The sequence below is a fragment of the Ptychodera flava genome, unplaced genomic scaffold, assembly GCF_041260155.1.
Source record: "Ptychodera flava strain L36383 unplaced genomic scaffold, AS_Pfla_20210202 Scaffold_39__1_contigs__length_1403739_pilon, whole genome shotgun sequence".
NCBI lineage: Eukaryota > Metazoa > Hemichordata > Enteropneusta > Ptychoderidae > Ptychodera > Ptychodera flava.
In genome coordinates, this window is record NW_027248361.1 from 1,257,230 (window position 1) to 1,283,742 (window position 26,513).

General features: G+C 39.3%; 6 protein-coding genes across 6 annotated transcripts in view; 3 read left to right on the forward strand and 3 right to left on the reverse strand.

The window, feature by feature from the left end:
- The window catches only part of LOC139127914 (echinoderm microtubule-associated protein-like 2), a 175,605-nt gene that overhangs the window by 91,561 nt on the left and 57,531 nt on the right, over positions 1-26,513 (reverse strand). The window lies entirely within an intron of this gene.
- On the forward strand, positions 1,725-6,948 carry LOC139127963 (tripartite motif-containing protein 2-like). The gene is made up of 2 exons (XM_070693812.1): positions 1,725-4,806; positions 5,375-6,948. Exon 1 carries the CDS (start codon positions 1,742-1,744, stop codon positions 3,959-3,961), a length of 2,220 nt encoding a protein of 739 aa, XP_070549913.1. The 5' UTR covers positions 1,725-1,741; the 3' UTR covers positions 3,962-4,806; positions 5,375-6,948.
- LOC139127909 (E3 ubiquitin-protein ligase TRIM56-like) lies at positions 10,586-11,797 on the forward strand. The gene has a single exon (XM_070693765.1). It carries the CDS (start codon positions 10,586-10,588, stop codon positions 11,795-11,797), a length of 1,212 nt encoding a protein of 403 aa, XP_070549866.1.
- On the reverse strand, positions 15,807-16,556 carry LOC139127910 (uncharacterized). The gene has a single exon (XM_070693766.1). The coding sequence runs from the start codon at positions 16,554-16,556 to the stop codon at positions 15,807-15,809; it is 750 nt and encodes a 249-aa protein (XP_070549867.1).
- LOC139127911 (uncharacterized) lies at positions 16,908-19,237 on the reverse strand. Its single transcript, XM_070693767.1, has 2 exons — positions 19,091-19,237; positions 16,908-18,392 (listed from the first exon to the last, which is right to left on the reverse strand). The coding sequence occupies exons 1-2, from the start codon at positions 19,235-19,237 to the stop codon at positions 16,908-16,910; spliced, it is 1,632 nt and encodes a 543-aa protein (XP_070549868.1).
- Positions 22,011-24,676, forward strand: LOC139127921 (tripartite motif-containing protein 2-like). The gene has a single exon (XM_070693776.1). The coding sequence runs from the start codon at positions 22,075-22,077 to the stop codon at positions 23,725-23,727; it is 1,653 nt and encodes a 550-aa protein (XP_070549877.1). The 5' UTR covers positions 22,011-22,074; the 3' UTR covers positions 23,728-24,676.

A 26,513-nucleotide genomic window follows, 5' to 3' on the forward strand; every position in this document is an offset into this window, starting at 1 on the left:
AATGATGATGATAATGATGGTCAGGTTGGTAAATTGGCATGATGATGTCAATTGAAGAATTGAAATATCACAGCTAAAAAAATCAACATTAGGCTGCTCAAATTTCGTGAAAAGATAGTCAGGCTTTGTTGGAATCACCAGCATTTTCACCATATTAAGTGACTTTCAAACTTTCTGTTGAATACCCTCACAGGTAGTTGTGGTGACAAAAAACAATACACCAAAACTTTCAATTCTAATGTTTTAATGAAAATAACTCCAAATAATTTCACAAAGGTATAAATCTTTCAAAGATATTGTTCTCAAAGTGATCCCCGACTTTGTTTTCAAGTGGTACCTCAGAAGTATAACGTGACAAACATGCTACGTGTACTGATGGAACGTAATTACGTGTAACTCTTTAATAATGATATGTTACCGGCAGACACTGAGATAATAGCTAGTGCAGAGAAATGTTGGTGACTGGTTTAAAAAATTCACAGCGGTGCCTTGAATCACGATGCGGTTTGTAAATTATACTTGGCATATACACTCCCCGAAAACGACGACGTGAATAGTTTTTTTGAAAAACTGCACTTAAATTACCATGTAATAAATATGACATTAAACTGGTCTAATAATCATTTCCATTCAAGGTAATACATAATCTGGTCCATTGGACATTTGAGATTTACAAATTTAAGTAGGACCATCCTGAATCACTGATAGTTAGTGGTGGTAACGGGTGTCCGGAATGGGTAAGCGTACCCTGCAAGCATGCTACAACCGTCAGGATTGGTCCTAAAATTGTCTAAATATTGTATGAAAAGATACAGGATATGAATCACTGTAATAAGTTAAAGCCAGGAATGCTGTTGTTAATCATTTGAGTGACTGAGGTGTAATATTTGGCAACGATGTCGTCATATCGACCATTGAACTTTTTGAAAGTCCTAACGAGTCCTTTTGATGTGTATCCCTGTCTCACTAGTTTTGATACCAATGAGCTGTGTCTCAGTTGAAATCAGCGTAGGAATCACCGCCTACGATATCTGAGAAGTTGAGACAATTGTACACACCATAAGCAGGTGTAGAAGGAAACGAAAACCATGTGCATTTCTGGCGTTCCTTCTGATCAAACTTCCCATTTATTTTTGAATAATGAGCAGTGTCTATTTATGCATATCATGAATATATAAGCGTCTACTAGGTTTACGCACTGTCCCTCAGAGGGACCGTGGTTTACGGACATCCTTCGAACACATTTCCCAAGATCTTCATACCTTTTCCTTTTTCCATCTTTCGAAATGATGACCAACCCATAAAATCCCTAATAAGTCCATGGATTAGCATAGTTAGTTGTGTTGACTTATTAATTACAAGATGTGTATATGAGAGATAAACGTCCCTGTAATGGGGTGTAAAATAAATAAAGAATCAAGAGGCTAGGTTAGGTTATATAACCATTTTATTTTCTTTACTCCCATCAGTCAGAGGATGAAGAAAAGGACAGGAACTGATAGAGAAAACATTGAGAAAAACTCAATACGTCTGGGCCGCCTGTGGTGGTAGCATTCACATGACCTGAATCACATGAATAGGGAAGCAGATCAACAAGAACTCTCTACGTTTGTACAGTGTTGTATTATATAATGTCTTTGTTATACTTAAGTACAATAGTTGATCATGTGACACCATGGTAAGAGGTCTGGTTTGTTTGGAGTTCTTTACCTGTATCTAGCTGGATACACACCTATGCTCAATGGCTGCTGCTCCAGAACGTAAAGTTTTGGAAGAAATCGGTGAAGATTTCCTGTGTTGTAGCATCTGTCTGGAGCAGTTCAAGTCTCCTAAAATTCTACCATGTCTGCATACATTCTGTCAGCAGTGTTTAGTCTCACTGGTTGAGAAGACTGGATCTCTAAACTGTCCAGAATGTCGACAGCAATATCAGCTTCCGGTTGGAGGAGTGCCAGCAATAAAAGGCAACTTCTTTATGAGCAATCTGATGGAGATATTCAAGCAACGACTGGAGTCTATGCAGGGAACTGAGATCAAGTGCGAAGGCTGCCAACAGAATACAGCAACTCACAGGTGTGTGGAGTGCAAATACTATCTCTGTGACAACTGTGTTAAGACTCATAAAAATCTGCCAATCACACAGACACATCAACTAATGACCATTGGAGAGTATGAAGCAGCAAAGTCAACCAGTCCAGTAATTCAAAAAGCAGTAGAATATTGCAATGTTCACACCCAGAATGAGGTCAAATTCTACTGTGAAACCTGTCAGGTACCTGTCTGTACAGACTGCACCATAGTCAAACACCGCATACCAGAACATGTACACAGAGACTTGAAAGATGCAGCAGATGAGTATCTTACAGAATTGAAAGCCATGGTTGACAAACTGAAAGTGAAAGAACAGGAAGCTGAAAAGAACAAAACCCTGGCCAAGCAGATACACACTGATCTTACAGAGCAGTGCAGCAGAGAAGAAAGGAAGGTGAGAATGAAAACAGAAGAAATCATCAAGAAAATAAAGAGAGAAGAGCAGAGACTGATAGATGAATTAAAACTTACTTATGCGATGACAACTAAAAGAGCAGCTGTTGATATTGATGAGATGGAATTAAAACATGGTAACATTTTGAGTGCATGCAGTTACATCGAGACACTGATGCATCATGGGAATGCTGTTCAACTTCTCTCCACCAAGGGTGATATTGGTACTCGTATCAAGCAACTGATTACTATGGATACTAAACCAAAAACTTACCATGACTTCATATTCAGACCACATGATGAATTCTCTGAGCATGGAATTCTGGGAATTCTTGAATCTCAATATGACATTGAAATCTCAAAGTGTACAGTTGAAAACATTCCAAAACAACTCTGGAAAGGTGACTCTGCAGACCTACTGATCACAACCAGAGATTCCACAGGAAAACAAGTCATCCCAAAACAACAAGTGAAAGCCAAGGTAAGAAAACCTGATGCATCATGGGAAGACATCAACGTAGCTGATAACAGAGATGGTACACACAGAGTTACAGTGGCTGGACAATTGGATGGACAATATCAAGTTACCATGACAACAGGTGATCAACCAATACCAGGCTGTCCCGTCATCATACCTGTCATCAAAGGATTGGTGAAGACCATTGGCAGTAAAGGAAGTGCTGAGGGACAGTACAACCATCCCTTGAGTGTGGCCATAAACAAAGACAGAGACATTGTCACTGCAGATACAAACAATAATAGGTTGCAGATAAGAACCAGATATGGTACATTTAAGAAAATTTTGAAATTTAAACACTTTAAGAAGCCTTTCAGACCATGTGATATAGCTATATCAAGTGATAATACATACTATAGTTTAGATAGCAACAATAAGCAAGTAGTTGTCAGTGATGAGAATGGACATGTCATCAGATGCTTTGGACAAAATGAGCTGAAAACTCCACATGGTATTGGGATTAGTCCTGTAGATGGCAATGTCTATGTGACAGACTGGGTGGGGGATTGTATCAAGGTTTATACACAACATGGCCAATACCTTAGGTCATTTGGGTCAAGAGGTGAAGGTCAAGGGCAATTCGGTAGTCCCTTGGGTGTAGTCATAGCAACTACTGGAGTGGTATTTGTAGCAGACTACCATAACCAGCGTATCCAGGTATTCAATGCACATGACCAGTATTTGTATTCCTTTGATTGTCAGAGTGGGGATGGTCAGATGAGACGTCCCAAAGGAATCAAGATTGAAAATGATCAATTTGTCTATGTTACTACTACTAGTAGCTATTCTACCCCTAGTAGTCTACTAAAGTTTGAGAGTAGTGGTAAGTTTGTTTGTCGTATCGATAGTGATAGGGATGGGCTGAACCACCCCGCTGGTATAGCACTGACAGATGATGTACCTTGCAGAGTGGTTGTAGCTGAGATGAACAACCACTGCATCAAAGTGTTTGTACAGTGATAACATAACAACTAATTGTACCAGATTTCGTTTTGTTGCTTGACATAAGTAAAATTCACAGATGTACAACCAGTAATATGTTGGTTTACATGTTTTTTGACGTAAGTCAACATCGACAGCTTTTGTTCAATAGTTTATAGTAATATCCATTCCATGATTACAGTACATGTTTACATTGGTACATGAGAGTAGCAGATACAAAAAGAAAGTGAAATGCATTATTTTGACATTAAGCTTTATACGGTTTATATAGCATCATCTGAACACTCTGTTGTATTGCTGTACATTAGTTTGTACTAGAGGTTTTCTTGCTATTGACAATTTCAGAAAAATATAAAAAAATAATAAAATTGCTTTTCTTATGGTTGAATGAAACTCCTTCAAAACAAATTTTACAAACTTGTTTCAGTTCGTGAGAAATTACATTTAATCCAGTGAAGCTAAACCTCAAACAAGTTTAACACTTAATTTCATTCATGTATATCCTTCATTCTTAGATTAAATGCCTTTCTTTCTTTGCACTTCATGGTATCAATTGAAATTGTTAGTTTGTGATCACAAGTAGTAATGACAGAGAAACAAAATACTTGTCTTTCTTTAACAACAGCCTTTCAAGCAAATAGCTCTGATCAAGGCATTTATAGATTTATCTTGTATTTTCATGCAATGACTCTTGTACTGAAAATAGTTTGAAAATGATTTGTTTAGTTTCTGAATTTCATTTATGAGATACTAACAAGAAAGGGTAACCTGAAAAATAATCTACATTCTCTACCAACTCAAAAAGATAACATAGTTAATTACATTTGAATTTGTATACTATATAATAAAAGTGGGCTAATACAGTGATATTTCTATTGTGGGCTAATGCAGTGATATTTCTATAGTGGGCTAATGCAGTGATATTTCTATTGTGGGCTAATGCAGTGATATTTCTATTGTGGGCTAATGCAGTGATATTTCTATTGTGGGCTAATGCAGTGATATTTCTATTGTGGGCTAATGCAGTGATATTTCTATTGTGGGCTAATGCAGTGATATTTCTATTGTGGGCTAATGCAGTGATATTTCTATTGTGGGCTAATGCAGTGATATTTCTATTGTGGGCTAATGCAGTGATATTTCTATTGTGGGCTAATACAGTGATATTTCTATAGTGGGCTAATGCAGTGATATTTCTATTGTGGGCTAATACAGTGATATTTCTATTGTGGGCTAATACAGTGATATTTCTATAGTGGGCAAATGCAGTGATATTTCTATTGTGGGCTAATACAGTGATATTTCTATTGTGGGCTAATGCAGTGATATTTCTATTGTGGGCTAATGCAGTGATATTTCTATTGTGGGCTAATGCAGTGATATTTCTATTGTGGGCAAATGCAGTGATATTTCTATTGTGGGCAAATGCAGTGATATTTCTATTGTGGGCAAATGTTAAACAAAGTTTCATCTATACTACTGTATATTCCTAGACATTTCTTTGTGTATATTTCTCTTCCATAGTATTTCTAAAATTGGTACACATCGATTGCTTTCAACAAATTTTAATGTGAATTAAACACAAGTATTTCAGTGAGACATGCAGTGTGTTATCGGTGTCTTTGTATTTCATTTTACATGTACTGATATAGGGAATGATCTTCATCAGAGAGAAAGGATTACTCTCCCATACTACCTGTTTATGTAAAAATGGTTTATTTGTTTGCAATTATTTTATGTCCTTCCTCCAGGACATACCTAGTATTATCCTTCTAAAAACTCTATATTTGAAAATGTACTTTATTACCTAGTCACTAAATATTTAATTAATGCATTTCCGAAATAATTAAACCTTACTCTAGATTGTCATCTGTCCTTTAACCACTAATCAGCAGATAGCAAATCATTTTCATTAAAATTGCCCCAAAAATACAACTTTGAAAATTTCACCATAAGTTGAGCAAATCTAAGTGAGATCAGCTTAAGAAACCTTTGATATTTGGTATACAGGTCTCCCAGATGACCTTATACTCAGATTTGTTCAAACTGTTATGAAAAATGTGAGTTTGTTATCGTCATTTTTTAAAATTCTTTTTCTCAAAACTGTTTGTCAGACAGCTTTGATATTCGGTACACTCGTCCACAGGGATGACCTTATTGATATTTATCAACATTGTGATGAAAAACTTAAAATTGTAATTCTGATATAACTTTTGTCATTTTTGGTCAAAAATCTTCTTCTTCATATTGGGTATGTGAGTATTTCCCTACGGATGACATAAAATAATAATTCTGTAGATTATGTCGAAATCTGAAAGTTTGTATTTTTGAAGCTTTTTTGTCATTTTTGGTACATTTGTGTTTTTCTTCAAAATCACTGGTCAGACAGCTTTGATATGTGGTATAAGGTCCCTTCCAATGACCCAAGTCAGAGAATTTCATATGATGAGGAAACACAATATTGCATGTTTGGATAAATCTTTGCCAATTTTGGTAAAAATATCTTCTCAAAAACTGCTTGTCTAATAGCTTTGCATTATGGTATACAAGTCCCTACAGATGACCCTACCCAAATCATTCATTCAAACTGGGGAGCCCATAATTTTGTATTTTTGGAGTCAATGTTAAATGACTTATACCATGTCTGCATACCTTTTTTGAGAAAACTGTGACAATAATGTAATCATATTTATGTAATCATATTTGGTATAAACTTTTAGTGAAATTTGATCAAGGAAAGAAAATGTGGTTAATTTTGATATAATGGACCAACTTCAGAGGGAACGCAAACACTGATAAGGGATTTGAATCCACAGGAATACCAGATGTCAAGATCAACCCTGCTGTGAATACAGACTCCAGTACATTTGACTTAGTTCCAATCATTTTGTTCAGTAAACATACAAACAGCTGTCAGGTTGATTGATTATTAAGTAAATCATCACAATATTTTGAGGCAAGCTAAGTGCCTGATATAAAAGATTTATATGATGAGCAATTAAGGACAATATTAGGTACTCCACAGACAGAATAAACAACAATGATGACAAACTATCCCTGTGACAGTAAATCTGTTCCTTCCAAGGTTCACATTTATCAGTGATCATTGAACAATGACCATTGGTTTTCTGATTTTGATCACATCTTTCAACTTGCAGTGGACAATTTTGACTTCCAATATATTTTCTTGCAATAATTGACAAATCATAGTTATGCATTTTTATCTGACGAACCACTATTTGTCTTCACATTTAATGTTACACATACTACTCACACAACTAGGAAATAATTAGAATCTGTGTTACTCACTGACATCCAACACTGGAAAGTTAGCGGTGGTCTTGTTAGTTTCATTCTCATCAGTTTAGGTCTTTAATGCCTTTAACTTTTCAAGATTTTGTATATATTGTTACTGCCTGTGTAAGTGTCCACCTTGTGTGAGAGACAGATGGCAATGAACCAGTAGGCCTAGTTATTTCTCATATAAACGACACCTTTGTTAAGTGAACGCCATACTGAAAAAATACCGTCAATGACGCTGTACCTTCTCTAATGTGTGGCCAGGTCAGGTAATTGGTTGTTGGCATGGAGTTATTGGTAAATAGTTGATGATGTAGGGGCATGAGGTGAGATATGGACCCAAAGAACCCAAAAGATGATTAAATACATCAATCAAAAAAAATTATAAACTACAGTATAAACTGCCTAAAGATAGTTCAGTGTTGAAAAAAGGTTAAATAATTCAGAAATAAGAATTAACAGTACAAAATAGTAATGACGCACTTCCCTACTGACCTGAGTGCATGTGAAATACACAACCTGGCATCTGTAAATTAAATGTATACCAAGTGATCATTTTAAGTCACTTTTAACTGTTTTTAAGGGATATTCCAAAGAGTCCTGTGGAAATGATGAAAAACGCTTATCTGGTCTTGTGTTTGTAAAACCTCATGGCTGATAATTGTCATAGTATTCAAAAGAAATTGAAAGTGAAGAAATTACTGTTTTTGATAGGCATATTTTCCTTGAAATACATGACCGTGTAAAGAATATATGCTAAAAGTGTTTAAGAGTAAATTTCTTTTAAAAAATAATTTAATCTGTGACCAAAGGATTTTTATTCTTTGAGTTTACAAATTCAAACATTGCAATTTGTTCAATCATCTTGTGCAGTGCAAAATTTATAAAATGACTGAAAAATAAAAAAAATTAGCAGAATTACAGTCTTTGTGATGTAAAATCATGGGTTGACATCACGATAATTGTTAATCTGTTCAAAGTACTTTCTATAATTTAAAAAAGAAAAGTTCATGCAGAAACGGTAACATATATTGTCAGCAATGTAGTGTTAATTTTGACTTTACATCAAAATATGCCTTTGCTGGATACCAAATATGTAGGGTGAAATATTAAAATCAGCCGTGTTCAGCAAAATCCACACAACAGCATTGATCCTTTTCTAATTTGATTTGATTTGCTTATGTTATCCTTGTATGACAGTCAGTACAATATGGAACTTGAACACAACACAGTGAATAAGTATGCTGTAAATGAAATGGTGTGGCTGCATCCACATGCAGCAATAGGAGTGCCTTTGTCTCTCACCCCTCATTTCCAACCTGTCCCATCCCTGAAAAAATAGTTTGGTCTTATATTTATAATGTTAATAATGTGCGCATCTCAAAAACTTTTGATCATAAACATTTTCATCATTTTTTATTGCTGACCAGTCAGTTAACCTGTTTATTTTGAATATTTGCGCATTTTTTCTCAGTATTTGACATTTTCAGAATAGCTTCTTATTCAATTTGTCATTTTCTAAAAGTTAAAATGCTCCTTCGTGTGGTCAAGCTTTCCACAAGCATCAAATGTTGTACTTCATATAGGAAGGTCTGCCTCTAGAGGGCGGGCATCATGAATAGTGTTTGTTAGTTATTTCCTCCACATAAACTTCTGATTGTACTGTAAACATTGAATATGGCCGACGTCCGATTTTCCTGTCTAAAACTTTCACTCATTTTCGTTCATATGACTCTGAAACTCCAGGAAACGATTGGGAAGAAAGAGTTATCTTGAAATATTGAGGTACTCGCCGATATTTTGCAAAATTAAATGAGAAAAAATGCAAGGAAAATGCCGGCAGGCTTACACAACGACCGTTTTCAGACTCAGAGGCATATGATCATCTGCAGATTATGCAACAGGCCCATATCACGTGAGGCCATGAGGGGATATCCACGCAACTCAGTACCAAACACTAGCGCACACAGGGTGAGCAAACACAAAGTGAGTACCCCTAACGTCAGCTCAGTAGTCTGTAATAGATCGTAGTCAACTAAGAACCTTGGAGAAAGGCTTACGTGTAACACTGTGGCTATGCCACTAAGTCCCTTTTGATTTTTGTCACAGCTCAAAATCGTTCTCCTACACCTCAACCTGAACCATGAACACCCCCACCAGTTTATGATATGACCCATCACAATGGCATAACGTCAACGGATCTTGACAGACGGAAGTATTGACAGACGGAAGTAGTTGACACCAGCATACTGGTTTTCAACTCTAATACCTTCTCTGTCTATAAATAGACACGAGAAGGTAAAAATTCTTCTAGCATTAGAATATTGTGAATGGACCTGTGCACTCACTATATCTGATATTACACTACCCGTACCGGTATGTACATCTTCCATACAATTCATGTCCACTACAGGAACATTGGCACTTACAGGTAGTAACATTTTACCTCATTTGCATATTGTTGACAATGACATGATCATGTGAACAAATTCACTACTCAACTCCTCGGTGCACCTGTCAACAAACACTTAGATGGAAGGTGCTGTGGTTTTTTAGTTTCTGATATGGACAAACTTATGTACATACATATATCCTAGTACATACATACATACAGATGCCACAGACTTACCATAGAAGCTTTCTTCCATAAATATACATATACCAAACATGACTAAAAGTATCATGACGCTGGTATAAATAGAATTTACTTTTTACTCCATCCAACATTTCTACACAAAGCAAATACACAAGCAATCTCATCAGTTATTGGCTTTTTGATTTTGATCAAATTTCTAAGCATGTTTTGCACATTTTTAAAGTCTTGTCATGCACTGTCTCTGACAAAATTCATCATTCAAGGTATGAAGCCAAGTATTCTAAAATCTTTGAAATGGACAGAAATACCGTACCCTGTTACATACAGACATACCAGCACTGCTCTGCAGCAACTCCAGCCAGCTCAGACCAGTCCACGTACCGGTACATGCCTGCAGTGAGCAGTGCATGCTGCCAAAACAATTTTGTTTAATCTATGAATTCCAACATTTCTATCAACAAATGCCAAAATAATAGAGCTTCAATCAATGTTCACTCATTATGAATCATGGCAGTGTTCAATGAAAAGGATCAATTGATCAAGAAGCACTTATCTATAACTCCCTATGTTAGTGTACATTAATAATAGAAATCCTTCCATGATATCATACATTTAACCATCCATGAGTCGCATGACACTCTCTTGGATATTTGCAATTTCAAGTTGGGGAGCCTTATCTCCTAAAACCTCCGTACCAGTCTCCAAGTTGGTTTATTGTCACTCATACTCCTGTACCGGTATGTACGATGGCTGCTGCTCCTGAACGTAAAGTTTTGGAAGAAATCAGTGAAGATTTCCTGTATTGTACCATCTGTCAGGAGAAGTTCAAGTCTCCTAAAATTCTACCATGTCTGCATACATTCTGTGAGCAGTGTTTAGTCACACTGGTTGAGAAGACTGGATCTCTAAACTGTCCAGAATGTCGACAGCAATATCAGCTTCCTGTTGGAGGAGTGCCAGCAATAAAAGGCAACTTCTTTATGAGCAATCTGATTGAGATATTCACACAACGACAGCAGTCCATACAGGGAACTGAGAACAAGTGTGAAGGCTGCCAACAGAATACAGCCACTCACAGATGTGTGGAGTGCAGATATTATCTTTGTAACACATGCTTTACAACTCATAGAAATCTGCCATTCACAAGGAAACATCAAGTAATGACCATTGGAGAATATGAAACAGCAAAGTCAACCAGTCCAATACCACTACAAGCAGTAGAATATTGCAACATTCACACCCAAAATGAGGTCAAATTCTACTGCGAAACCTGTCAGGTACCTGTCTGTACAGATTGCACCACAGTCAAACATCGCATACCAGAACATGTACACAGAGACTTGAAAGATGCAGCAGATGAGTATCTTACAGAATTGAAAGCCATGGTTGACAAACTGAAAGTGAAAGAACAGGAAGCTGAAAAGAACAAAACCCTGGCCAAGCAGATGCAAACTGATCTTACAGAGCAGTGCAGCAGAGAAGAAAGGAAGGTGAGAATGAAAGCAGAAGAAATCATCAAGAAAATAAAAAGAGAAGAGCAGAGACTGATAGATGAACTGAAAAACAATTACAAAATGAAAATTAAAAATGCTGCTGCTGATATTGATGAGATGGAATTAAAACATGGTAACATTAAGAGTGCAGCCAGTTACATAGAGACACTGATGCAGCATGGGAATGCTGCTCAACTTCTGTCAACAAAGGATGATGTTGGTACTCGTATAAAGCAACTAATAGAAATAGACACTGTAGCAAAGGATGACAATGACGACTTCATATTCAGACCAAATGATGAATTTTGTGAGCATGGAATTCTGGGAACACTAGAATCTGATGTGTGTATGTCAAAGTGTACAGTTGAAAACATTCCAAAACAACTCTGGAAAGGTGACTCTGCAGACCTATTGATCACACCAGAGATTCCACTGGAAAACAAGTTATCCCAAAACAACCAGTGAAAGCCAAGGTAAGAAAACCTGATGCATCATGGGAAGACATCAATGTAGCTGATAACAGAGATGGTACACAGAGAGTTATCGTGCCAGCAGAGTTCGATGGAGAATATCAAGTAACGATGACAATAGGAGACACACAAATACAAGGCTGTCCTGTCATCATTCCTGTCATCAAAGATTGGTGAAGACCATTGGCAGTAAAGGAAGTACTGAGGACAGTTCAATCATCCCTGGAGTGTGGCAATAGACAAAGATAAAAACATTGTCACCGCTGAAAGAGACAATAACAGGTTGCAGATAAATACCAAAGATGGAAAAATTTGAAAAAATGTTGAAATTCAAATGGTTCCAGAAGCGTTTTATACCGTATGATATAGCTATATCAAGTGATAATACATATCATAGTTTAGATAACAACAACAATCAAGTAGTTGTTTGTTATAAGAATGGACGTGTCATCAGAAGCTTTGGACAAAATGAGTTAAAAGATCCATGGGGTATTGGGATTAGTCCTGTAGATGGCAATGTCTATGTGACAGACAGGGGTTTGCATTGCGTCAGGGTGTACACACGATATGGTAAATACCTTAGATCATTTGGGTCACAAGGTAAAGGTCAAGGGCAATTCAATTTGCCCTGGGGTGTAGTCATTTCAAGTACGGGAATGGTATTTGTAGCAGACAACTATAACATGCGTATCCAGGTATTCAATGCAGATGACCAGTATTTGTGTTCCTTTGATTGTCAGAGTGGGGATGGTAAGATGAGATGTCCCAGGGGAATAGCAATTGATGATCAATATGTGTATGTTACTACTGATACCTCTAGCAGTCTACTGAAGTTTGAGAGTTATAGTGGTAAGTTGTTTGCCGTATTGATAGTGACGGGGAGGGGCTGAGTGACCCAAGTGGTATAGCACTGACAGATGATGCACCTTGCAGGGTGGTTGTGGCTGATACCAACAACCACTGCATCAAAGTGTTTGTACAGTGATAACATTGCACAACAATGGGTTCCATTGATTAATTTTAGTGAAACTGAATTTTAAAGAAATAGTTTTATTACATCTGTTGCTAAATAGTTCATAATGGTTGGTCAAAGGATTTCAAGTATGTGACGACGATGTTTTCTTGCAATAGACAACTGTGGCAAAGAAAAGACACCGAAAATGTAATAGTAATAAACACGGCTTTTTAAAGGTTAAATGTTAAATAACATGCCTTTACAAAAATTCAAGACTTTAAGTTTATCATAAATTTTGTCCACTATTGTGGGTAAAGCCAAAACAATTCTTTTAATCATTTCATTTATGACAGCAAAATTGATACAAATATCATTATTATCAGAAATATCTTCAATCTATTGTTAAACAAAATTGCAGGACTTTTTGTGCGACTCAGGGCAGTGATGATACACACACAAAAATTACTTTAGAATCTTTGAATTAAGAAATTTTCCAAATAATTTCACACAAATTAATTCAAGACATTCATACACTAAAATTTATGAAGACATCTGTAGTGCATAATCTAATGTTTCAGATGCAAGAGAGAAATGCATTTCCACTGCAGTGGAAATTACAATTAGACTGGAATTTCCATATTATAATAAAGTGAAACAAAGAGCATTAATATCTTGAAATATCTATTTCATTTTTAGGCAATTGTTAAACAACAATTATTTACACAACTATATGCAAACACTACTAGATTTTTTCTTTTTGTGCATTCCTCTGCCATATTATTTTCCTTAAATTGGTACAAATCAATTGTTTTAAACATGAATTAACCAAAATGCTGTACTTCTGATGTATTTCATCTTCAGTTTCTGTGTATGTTTCAGTGTACATGTACTCTTTTTTTGGAATAAATTTGACAAGAAAGCAGGGATTCTTCTCCTTTCCGAGTCAATGAATTTGATCATTTTAACCTTTGGCAATTCATTTTATTGTTGCAAATGTCGGCAACAGTTACTAGCTATACTTTCCACATCGTGTTGAAATACCAAGTACTCAGCTTGTCTACATTGATTGTTCATGTGTGTCCCACATTGTTATTGCAGATAATCAAAATTAATGTCAGAATCTACACTATAATAGCAATAACAATGGCAGTCAAAAGTGACATGGCAAACCTAAAACCCAAACACACAGTATTTCAAAATTCAATACAGGACGTCGACAGAAATTGCTGTATGGAACAGAAACACTGAAAACATTGTCAAAAGTTCTGAGAAGACAAGGAAACCCCCTATACTATTTGTGAACACACCACCGCTAAGTTGATGAAAGACAGGAGGGTTTATTGCAAAAAAGGAGAACGTAAACGCCAACAGAGTATATAATAGAGCAAAAGATGAAACGGCAAAAATAAAGCAGTAAAGGGCATAGAACTAGTGCCCTCGCAGATCTCAAAGTACTATCAAAACTTACAATACAAAACAGTCAAAATATAAGTAGCAAACTAACCTACAATAAAATATGAGCAAAATATATGGGAGAGGGCCCCTTCAGTCAAGCAACGAGCAACGGTCATTGGTGACCTTGGGGTCAAGGTCTGAATGACCTTGATGATGAATCCATCCTGAGAGGCCGCAATGTGGGAAAGGAGTGGAATTCCCGAGAAATGGGGGTCAGGATGGAATCCAAAGCCCGGACACTGGAAAGAAAGGGAAAAGAGAGGAGGAGACAGGGGATGGTGGTGGGATAGGCTGAGCTGGTATGGCATGAACTCAGCGGCTGAATGAATGAATGAATGAATGAATGGGAGCGATGAGACAAAGGCTTGATTATGTAGTGTCGTGTGCAAACGTGGCTGATTGGCTGGGAAGGATGATTGATAACAGTCATGGGTAGAAGAGCCGATTGGCTAAGGGGACGACAGTGAAGATGTAAGGAAGGCAGATAGCTAGGTGTAATCACAAAACACATCTGTGATAAAACACAGATTCCACTTTGTGAACACACCACCGCTAAGTTGATGAAAGACAGGAGGGTTTATTGCAAAAAAGGAGAACGTAAACGCCAACAGAGTATATAATAGAACAAAAGATGAAACGGCAGAAATAAAGCAGTAAAGGGCATAGAACTAGTGCCCTCGCAGATCTCAAAGTACTATCAAAACTTACAATACAAAACAGTCAAAAATATAAGTAGCAAACTAACCTACAATAAAATATGAGCAAAATATATGGGAGAGGGCCCCTTCAGTCAAGCAACCGAGCAACGGTCATTGGTGACCTTGGGGTCAAGGTCTGAATGACCTTGATGATGAATCCATCCTGAGAGGCCGCAATGTGGGAAAGGAGTGGAATTCCCGAGAAATGGGGGTCAGGATGGAATCCAAAGCCCAAACGAAGGAAGCATGACTGAAGTGACCCCCAAAAGGAGGGAAGAAATTGAGAATGATGTTAGTAAAGGGGTTCTCGCACCCAGGGGAACACCGCGGTGGTGATACGGCCTGGGGGGAGGGGGTCCTGGGGGACAGGTAAACTGTACGAGCCCAGGTGGAAACATGATGAATGGAGACGAGGTTCTCGCACCCAAGGGATCACCGCGGTGGTGATACGGCTTGGGGGGAGGGGGTCCCGGGGGCAGGTAAACTGTGCGAGCCCGGGTGGAAACATGTAACAAAGACGAGGTTCTCGCGCCCAAGGGATCACCGCGGTGGTGATACGGCTTGGGGGGAGGGGGTCCCGGGGGACAGGTAAACTGTACGAGCCCGGGTGGAAACATTGAACGAAGACAAGGTTCTCGCGCCCAAGGGATCACCATGGTGATGATACGGCTTGGGGGGAGGGGGTCCTGGGGGACAGGTAAACTGTGCGAGCCCAGGTGGAAACAACATGGAGGAACGTTAGGTGACAGAACACAGACGTGGAACACGACGAGACATGTAACGTGTGAGTCATAATGCAATGGAATGAGGCTGACTGCAATGACGACTAGGCAGCCGTTAAATGTTTGAGTGTGCACCCAGTGAGTCCAGAAATAAACAGGGTGGTGCCATGAGAATTAGGAGGCTAGCCGTTGAAAAGCATGACGCAAGGAAGTTTCTGATGTTCTTATGTAAAGTCGATAGCAATTGCTGGACCATCTGCCCAATGTCTGGATCAGGTGGTCTGGAATTTGTGATGCTGCGGCTGAAGTGGCTGCTCCAATGCGGAAGGAATGGCCGGCGAAGAAATCCGGTCGAAGGCCGATACGTGATAAAACAGTCCGCAGAAATGTTGTGAACGTGTTGTGGTCTAAAGGTGTTCTTTCTGGCAGGAGGATAAAGGGTTCGGATGCACTTGGACACATAGCTTGACGGACAGACATGAAACGAAGTAGTGTGGAAACAGGACAGATTGCGGTACCCGTGGGGAAGAGGCGCAGGTTGAAGCCGCGGCGAAATTGGTCAGTTTTTGATGACTTCAGTCGTACTGACAGACAGGAGACTCGTCCGTTGGATGCAGTGGTGGTAACGTCCCCGAAGCAGAGGTTACGCTGGGGGTCAAACTTATGGGTGGTGGATGTGAACTCGCTACAGCGTAGAAACCCGAAGAAGGCAAGGAGGAATGCCGATTGCAACAGAAGGTCTACGTATGGGCCGAATACTCCTTCGTTGAGGATGTTGCACATGCGCCGGAGAATGTCGGCTGTAATGGGGAGGCGTGGTCTTGTGCTTGAGCCTTGTACACGGTGGATCCCCTTGAGAACATTCTTGAGGCGTGGGTGAGGTTGGCCGTATTCCGACACGAGGGGATTGCGATGGCCATTCATAATGTAATAGGAGCGTATTCCCGCTAGATACAGTTTGATAGTGGACAATTTCAGGTGAAGGAAGGTGGCACAGTGGGAAACAAAATAGACTAAAAGCTCTTCGGACACATCAGGCAGAGACGTTGAACTCACTGGAACGTCTGACAACGAGCAGAAAGTTTTCCATGCGCGAACCCCCGATGAATAGGAACCGATTGTCCTGTGCTTAGTGAAGCTTGTTGGAAGATTGCCACAGCTTCGTTCAGTGGAACATTACTTCTGAGGGCACTTGGCAGGGGGCTGGATCCGCGTGTGGTGCCTCGTCCCGAAAGCGCTGCATCTGAAAACGAGACAGAGAGTCAGCAATAGTGTTCAACTTCCAGGGATGTGTTCGGCATGAAACATGAAGTGATGTGTGGCTGCCAGAAGAACGAGGCGCCTCATTAATTTCATGATGATGGGTGACTTGGAGCGTCCTTTGTTGATGATGTGGACGGTAGCCGAATTGTCACAGTGGAACAGTATGCGTTTGCGCGCCCAGAGATGGCCCCACAGGAGAGCGGCAATGACAATAGGATACAGTTCTTGGAAGGCTATAGAAAGTGCAGGGTCGGAGTCTAAGCGCAAGTTGCTGTCCCAGCGTTCTTGGAACCAGTGGCCGATGAAGTAGCCGCCGTGACCAATGCCGCTGGCATCTGTATAAAGTTCCATGTCTGATGCTGCTGTTGTACTTGTGTCGAGGAACATGGAAATGCCGTTCCAGCTCGCGAGAAAATGGTGCCACATTGTGAGATCGAGCCTGCTTTCTGATGAGATGGTGATGTGAAAGTCTAGTTTTTGTGTGGCCTTAGACAATTCAATAAGTCTAGAAATGAAAGTTCTTCCTGGAACCACGACGCGACACGCAAATGTGAGGTGACCGAGTAGACTGAGAAGTTGCCTTTTCGTGCAGGATTTGCAATTTAGGAAAGAAGCGACGAGATCGAGTATTCTGTCGAGTTTCTCTTGTGGCAGGCGGGCTTGCATCTTTATGGTGTCTAATTCTATGCCGAGGTATTCAAGGCAGGTGGTGGGCCCGACGGTTTTGTGCGGTGCAATCGGGATAGCGAGACGACGGAATATCAAGGTCAGGAGGGCCATTGTTCGGTTGGCATCAAAGGATGGAGGGTCGACGGTGAGGAAATCGTCAAGGAGGTGGAAAATGGTGTCAATACCGTATACCTTCTCTGCTATCCAAGAAATGGCGGTTGAAAGTTGATCGAAAATCTTTGGGCTAGAACGAGAGCCGAAGGGGAGACGTACGAAGAAGTAAAAACGGCCTTGCCACTGGATACCGTATAGATGCCATAGCGATGGATGGATAGGGATCAACTTGAAGGCATCAACAATGTCCGTTTTGCAGAGCCAAGAACCCTTTCCAAGTCTGAGAATAGAGGCAATGGCGTCATCCAGTTTAACGTAAGATAGACTGAATTCTTCCTTGTCAATGAGTTCGTTAATGCTTGAAGTGACTGGGTCGTTACGTGGCGAGGATAGATCAACGATGAGACGTTTTTTCGCAGAATATTTCTTTTCGGCGGAGACCGATAGGACTACAGCGGAAGTTAGCAAAGGGTGGCTGCTCAAACGGGCCGAGTAAATACCCTTTGCGTACTTCAGATCTATTAGTTCTGAGACAGTTTGTGGCTGAGAGCGGGCTGAAAGTAAGTTACGGCCTATGAAAGTTGACGAGGGTGCATTGCGAACACCTGTGTGGAAGCCATCTTGCAAGCCTGAAATTAGAGCGTTGACAAAGTTCCGATCCGGATGAGGGGCTAAATGTTCAATCAGACTTGCGATATTTATTGGAGTAGAGGCCTTCGATGGTAGTCAGTTCGTTGTGGGGTTATTGCTAGGGCATTTTCCTTGGGCTTTGCTGTGCTTATCTGAGAAACATTGAGAGCAGTAGTGCGCATATGTACAGTTCGCCTTGGTGCAGCCGCTGGAGGCATTGAAATTATTGCATAGTTCTCTACCTTGATGGAATACACGAAGTCGTCCCTTTCTGTCTTGTGACGATGATCGAGAGGTCGCTGCTGAAGAAACCGGTTTCTTACTGCCTGGGGCCAGTTGAGGGCAGATTTCCGTAGCATGGGAAACGCTGCCGCAGAGGTTACACAATACCGCCCGTAGACCAGAAAAAATAGAGCAGAAGAGGTCGTTATCACGATGGGCCCAATCGACTTTGATATTGTGATTGAGAAGTAAAGCTGCCGCCCTCGCGGAAAAACGCCGGTGGTACTCGTAAAATGCTAGGCCACTGAAACGGCTGGACATGCCCACGATTTGACGTTGATACGCATCTAACTCTCCGCGTCGGTTCGGGAAAACCTCGCACATAACGTTTTTATAGATGGAGAAGGCTAGGATGAATTCCTGGATAGTAAGCGAGCGGGCTACTCGCGAATCGTATAGCGGTTTTAGTGATAGGGCTTCGTCGCCGATGACGATGTGACGTTGGCCGTCGCTTGAACCATAGCCGGGGATGAGTAAACAGGCAAGATTCACATCCTTACCTGCCAGGATATCGCGGCGAATCGCTGGAGACACCACTTCGATATGTGGTAGGCTTTCTGAAGGCGTTCCGCGGGTCCGTAGCAAGTTGTTGGACGACGATGTGGAGGGGATGACATCGACGTTGTTAGAACGTTGGGCGCCGCCATCTTGGATTGTGTTGTTTACGTTCTGGAGTGGAACTTCGGGAAGTGACGTCAGAGGGTCATAGGTGACTCAGTGGCCGCTGGTCGAAGTTGCCGTTGCAGGATATTGGATATCGTGTTGACCGAGTCTTGCAGCTGCGTAAACATGGAAGTTGTTACATAACTATCTTCTTGGTGGTACTCTTGGCTTGGGACGCTGCCCGCCGAAATGCTGGCCGAAGGAACCATTGCAGACAATGGAACTGTTGAAGGAGACCTGGGTCCGAACTCGGTTTGAATGCCAGGACCGTCATTTGCCTGAGGCCGATTAGAAGGATTGTGAGTAATACGTGTAGTACCATGGACGTGTTCCGTATTCGCAGTTATAGTATCCAACGTTGCACTTGCAGTGGAACGAGACAGGGAGCGAGTGGCCGGCCTTGTGTAAGGCTGCGCGCGGGGTCTTGAAGCTGGTTGAGCATTCGGACGCTGAGATTTTTTGGCTGTCTTCGGACGTCCTTTGGCTGGCATAGTTGTTCGACGGAAGGGATCGTAAGCGTATCCGGACGGAGAGTAATAGGCTGAGCTGGTATGGCATGAACTCAGCGGCTGAATGAATGAATGAATGAATGAATGGGAGCGATGAGACAAAGGCTTGATTATGTAGTGTCGTGTGCAAACGTGGCTGATTGGCTGGGAAGGATGATTGATAACAGTCATGGGTAGAAGAGCCGATTGGCTAAGGGGACGACAGTGAAGATGTAAGGAAGGCAGATAGCTAGGTGTAATCACAAAACACATCTGTGATAAAACACAGATTCCACTATATTTTCACAAAGCAGAGAATCTAAAGTTTAGTATGGTAGCAATAGTTTACTTGGGGGATGAAGGGGTGTATATTTCGGGTAAAAAACCTCAATGTTGGTATTAATTATAAAAATTAACCTTAGTAAAAAACTTGATACTATTTTCTGAAATGTAATATTTCACTTGAAACCAAGAGTATATGTACAAAAAACACCGCAATGATACGGTGTCGCTCACATTTGATCAGAATTGGTACATACCAGTATGGGTACCAAAGATCAACAATAAATGTTGTTCCTATCTGTTCAGTGCAGGAAAATTCTATGTTGATGTTATGACATTGATTTCTGCACAATACACCCAGAAAAACAACAGAAATATTTAAACCAGGAAAACAAGAATGACGAAAGTAACAAGGTCTGAAACTTTAGGTACTGGTGCTCAATTTAGCAACATGCATAGCAGAGGAATGTTTCAACACAGCTAGTCCCTCTTAGTTTGAGCAGGTCTGTTAATATGTAACAGTTCATAAACAATGACAGGAAATGACTCAAGGTCAGTGGAGTAGCCTGTTTCAGTCACTGGCATGCCACCACTCCTGCACATTTGCAGGATTTCCCTTTTTCTTACCTCATTTGCACATTTTTTACACTAACGTGTTCATTTGAACAAATTCACATCTCAACCCCTGCATCTACTTGTACACTAAATACTAAGATGGTAGCTTTGGCGGTATGGGAGCTTTTGTGTATGACGGACATACATCCGCACATTCATACCCAAATACATACGTACAGACATACAGACGCCACCAACTCACCATATAAGCTCTTTTTGGTATTTATATACATACCAAATATGAGCTAAAAAAAACGAGTATGTTATTTTGCATTATCTATCCTTATTCTTAAGTAGCAGGGGTTAAAAGACCAACACTCAAAAAATTATTAAAAACATGGTTAGCATAAACATCGAAATAAATTCTGGCAGACTGCTTTTTTGTTCAGCAAAATTCACAGATGTACAACCAGTAATAACATTCCCTCAGACATGTCTACTTTATTGAAGTTAGCGCCGCCTACCCATGCGGGGTGACTGGAATGTAGCACGCTTATGTTTTGGCGATGTGTTTCTCGAACTCAGCTGTAAATCACATGAAATGAGCTTTTTTAAGCAGATGAAGTATCAGATATGAATTTTTGTGTGATTTACGGCCGAGTTCGAAAGACACCTCGCAAGAAAATAAGTGTGAGCAATATTCCGGTCACCCCCATGGTGGATGGCACCAATGTCAGTAAAGTAGAGGTGCCCACATTCATTACGAGGTGACTGGAATATTGCTCATATATCCAACACTCACGCTTATGTTTTTGCAATGTATCTGTCGAACTTTGCGGAAAATCGCACGAAACAAGCGTTTTTGAAGCAGATTAAGTATCTGGTATGAATTTTGAGAATAACAGCGAATGATTGACGGTTACATGATAGATGAACTTGCTAGTTTTCACAGTAAAATCGAAGATGACATGGCATTTGATTCCCTGACTTTCTTCTTCCCGGACTTATGTACACACATTTTGGCGCATAGGCGCTGAATGGAATAGTAGAACACAGGTGATTGTGCTCAGACTTTGTTTGAATTACCAGCATTTTCACCATATTCACTGGCTTTCAAACTTTCTGTTGAATACCCTCACAGAGATGGACCAAGTCACAATAGTATAGTTTTCAAAACTTTCAATTCTACTGTTCTAAACAAAAATAACTCCACATAAGTCTTTCGCAGATATTGTTCTCGAAGTGACCACCCCGACCTTGTTTTCAAGTAGAAGCATCCATATGACCTGAAAGGCCTGGATCAAAAAGTAGGTCACCAAGAACTCCCTAAGTTTGAACAGTGTTGTATAATAGAAAGTGCTTGAAAACAACTTTAGTACACAAATGGATCATGTGACACCATGAACAGTATCTGCACTATCATGTTGAGGAGTCCTGTCTCCCAACTGTTCCATAACTGTCTGAGATTCGTCTACTATTAGCAACACCTATGCAAAATGGCTGCTGCTCCTGAACGTAAAGTTTTAGAAGAAATCAGTGAAGATTTTTTGTGTTGTATTATCTGTCTGGAACAGTTCAAGTCTCCAAAAATTCTACCATGTCTGCATACATTCTGTGAGCAGTGTTTAGTCACACTGGTTGAGAAGACTGGATCTCTAAACTGTCCAGAATGTCGACAGCAATATCAGCTTCCTGTTGGAGGAGTGCCAGCAATAAAAGGCAACTTCTTTATGAGCAATCTGATTGAAATATTCAAGCAACGACTGGAGTCTATGCAGGGAACTGAGATCAAATGTGAAGGCTGCCAACAGAATACAGCCACTCACAGGTGTGTGGAGTGCAGATATTATCTTTGTAACACCTGTTCCAAAACCCACACAAATCTGCCACTCACACGGACACATCAACTAATGACCATTGAAGAATATGAAACAGCAAAGTCAACCAGTCCAGTAACACTACAAGCAGTAGAATATTGCAATGTTCACACCCAGAATGAGGTCAAATTCTACTGTGAAACCTGTCAGGTACCTGTCTGTACAAACTGCACCTCAGTTAAACACCAGAAACATGTACACACAGACTTGAAAGATGCAGCAGATGAGTATCTTACAGAACTGAAAGCCATGGTTGACAAACTGAAAGTGAAAGAACAGGAAGCTGAAAAGAACAAAACCCTGGCCAAGCAGATACACAGTGATCTTACAGAGCAGTGCAGCAGAGAAGAAAGGAAGGTGAGAATGAAAGTAGAAGAAATCATCAAGAAAATAAAGAGAGAAGAGCAGAGACTGATAGATGAACTGAAAAACAATTACAAAATGAAAATTAAAACAGCAGCTGCTGACATTGATGAGATAGAATTAAACCATGGTAACATTAAGAGTGCATGCAGTTACATCGAGACACTAATGCATCATGGGAATGCTGCTCAACTTCTCTCCACAAAGGGGGATGTTGATACTCGTGTAAAGCAACTGATTACCATGGAAACTAAAGTTTACGGTGAACATGAGAGTTTCACATTCACATCCCACGATGAATTCTGTGAACAAGGAATTCTGGGAGTACTGAAATTTGATGTGTGTATGTCAAAGTGTACAGTTGAAAACATTCCAAAACAACTCTGGAAAGGTGACTCTGCAGACCTACTGATCACAACCAGAGATTCCACTGGAAAACAAGTCATCCCAAAACAACCAGTGAAAGCCAAGGTAAGAAAACCTGATGCATCATGGGAAGACATCAATGTAGCTGATAACAGAGATGGTACACACAGAGTTACAGTGGCTGGACAATTGGATGGAAAATATCAAGTTACCATGACAATAGGAGATCAACCAATACCAGGCTGTCCTGTCATCATACCTGTCATCAAAGGATTGGTGAAGACCATTGGCAGTGAAGGAAGTGCTGAGGGACAGTACAACAATCCCTGCAGTGTGGCCATAAACAAAGACAGAGACATTGTCACTGCAGATACGAACAATAATAGGTTGCAGATAAGAACCAGACTGGGTACATTTAAGAAAATTTTGAAATTCAAACAGTTTATGAAGCTTTTCCGACCACGTGATATAGCTATATCAAGTGATAATACAAACTATATTTTAGATGACAACAATAATCAAGTAGTCAGTGATGAGAATTGACATGTCATCAGATACTTTGGACAAAATGAGTTGAAAGATCCATATGGTATTGGGATTAGTCCTGTAGATGGCAATGTCTATGTGACAGACAGGGGTGGGCATTGTGTCAGGGTTTATACACAACATGGTAAATACCTCAGGTCATTTGGGTCAGAAGGTCAAGGTCAAGGGCAATTCAAATTGCCCTGGGGTCTAGTCATTTCAAGTACTGGAATGGTATTTGTAGCAGACTACTATAACAAGCGTATCCAGGTATTCAATGCAGATGACCAGTATTTGTATTCCTTTGATTGTCAGAGTGGGGATGGTAAGATGAGACGTCCCAAAGGAATCACAATTGAAATGATCAATATGTCTATGTTACTACTGAATACACTAGTAGTATACTGAAGTTTGAGAGTAGTGGTAAGTTTGTTTGTCGTATTGATAGTGACAGGGATGGGCTGGACTGCCCCACTGGTATAGCACTGACAGATGATGTACCTTGCAGGGTGGTTGTAGCTGATAGCGACAATCACTGCATCAAAGTGTTTGTACAGTGATAACATCAAAATGAATCTTGCCAGATTGTGTTTTGTTGCTTGAGCAACATTCATTGATATACAACCAGTACTACGTTGCTTTACATCTTTTTGATGAAAGTCAATGCATTGACATTTTTTGTTCAATACTTCATGATGACATATCCATTCCATGATTACAGTTCAGTTTATTTTATAAGAGTAGAAGTATTCAAAGTAAAAATGCATTATTTTGACATTGTTGTGAAGTTTAAGATTTATATAACGGTATATGTTGCATAGGGACAACTACGTTAATATGTACTTAACTTTCTTGCCATTGACAATTTCAGAAAAAGCGAAAAAATAATAATCTTGGCTTTTTCATTGTTGAATAAACTCTTTTACAACAAGTTTGTTATGAATTACATATAATGTAGTGTAGCTAAACCTAGAAATATGTTTAGAAGTACGTTTACTGCCTAATTTAATTCATGTAAACACAATCAATTTATATCTTAATTCTATTCTCAGACTAAATACCTTTCTTTCTTAACCCTTCATGGTATCAATTGTAATTTTGTGACAACAAGCAGTAATGATATACAAAAAGAAAACACTTGCTTTACTTTTCCCAACCACCTTTCTGTCAAATAGCCCTGATCAAGGCATTTATAAATTTATCTTGTATTTTCATGACTTTTGTACTGAAAATATTTTGAAAATGGTTTGTTTAGTTCCTGTATTTCATGTATGAGACACTAACAAGAACGTGCAAAATAATTTTTATTCTTCATCGACTCAAAATTAAATAATAGATACTATATTACAAAAGTGGGCAAATAATAATATAGTCACTGTGATATTTCTATAGTGGGCAAATGTAAAACAAAGATTCATCTATACTAAGTACTGTATATTCCTAGACATTTCTGTGAGCATATTTCTCTTCCATACTATTCCCTAAAATTGGGACACATCGATTGTTTTCAACTAATTTTAATGTGAATTAAAACAAATTAAATACTTCAATGTAACTTGCATTGCCTTATTAGTGTCTGAGTATTTCATTTTGCATGTATTGGTATAGCAATAAACTTGATGAATGAGTAGGGATTACTCTCTCACAGTATTTGGTAAAATCAGTTTTACTTATGTCCTTCCTCCAGGATGTAAATCCATATAAAACCTCATATTTGAAAGTTCTTTTACTACACTGTCACTAAATATTTAAAAGCCATTCCCAAATAATCAAATCTTCCTCAAGATAATGACACCTTTAAAATAACAATTAACTTTCACGATGGCAGAATCTATCGTACCCAAACACCAGGCGTAGAGGGACAACTTGAGATTCCCTTCTGTACATTGTGTATGTCATCCCTGTTATCAAATACTTCCACGTCTATATGTCTGTTCTTTAACAACAAATCAGCAGATATTGTAGCAAATTACTTGCGCTTGTATCAAGATGAATGCAGTTTTGAAGGTAAGGAATCTGCTTGATGGATAAATTCTAAAAAGAAGTGAGCTTTAGTTAAATTGAAAGATGTGAACATAAATTCTGAAGGCCTGGACTGATTTGTACACAGAATTCAGCAACTGTTATGACACCAGCAAACAATTTATTCTAAATTTAGTCACACAGAGTAATTCATAGTAAACATCAGTCATTTAAAATTGTTGTTAGTTGTTTTACAATTCTATGAAAGTTTACATTGCTGATAAACTGACTGAAAATGCCAACAATAATTCTAAACCGGATATCTGACCCACAGAGAATAAAAATCTTGATGATATTACTTTTCCCACTTACTAGTAATGATTCTATCTCAGAAAAAAGAGAAATTCACATCACAGTTCATAAACATTTTTCAGTACTTGAAAGAAATTGCCATTACATAAAAGATAGTTGTAAATAAATGCTGACTCAACAATTTTACTGATTATCTACTAAGTTCTCTGAGCAATCACACACATGTCAATCTATGCCTCAAAATGATTCAATTACACACATAACAAACAAAACTTAGCTCATGCGTCCGAAGATAAAAGTCATACCTTGTGTCTCTTAACTGAAATTTTGAGTATATGACACAGGAATGTTGGATATTGCTAGTAGCAACAACAGGCTATCAGCTAAAATTTACTGGGCATGAAAATATCATCAGAATGCACCTCGATGACAGATATTAAGACTCGCAAATTTTATCAATACTTTTCTGATCTACCACTTGTGGGGGTTCACTCTATAGCTCTTGATGTAAGAAATGTTTTCAGTATCTA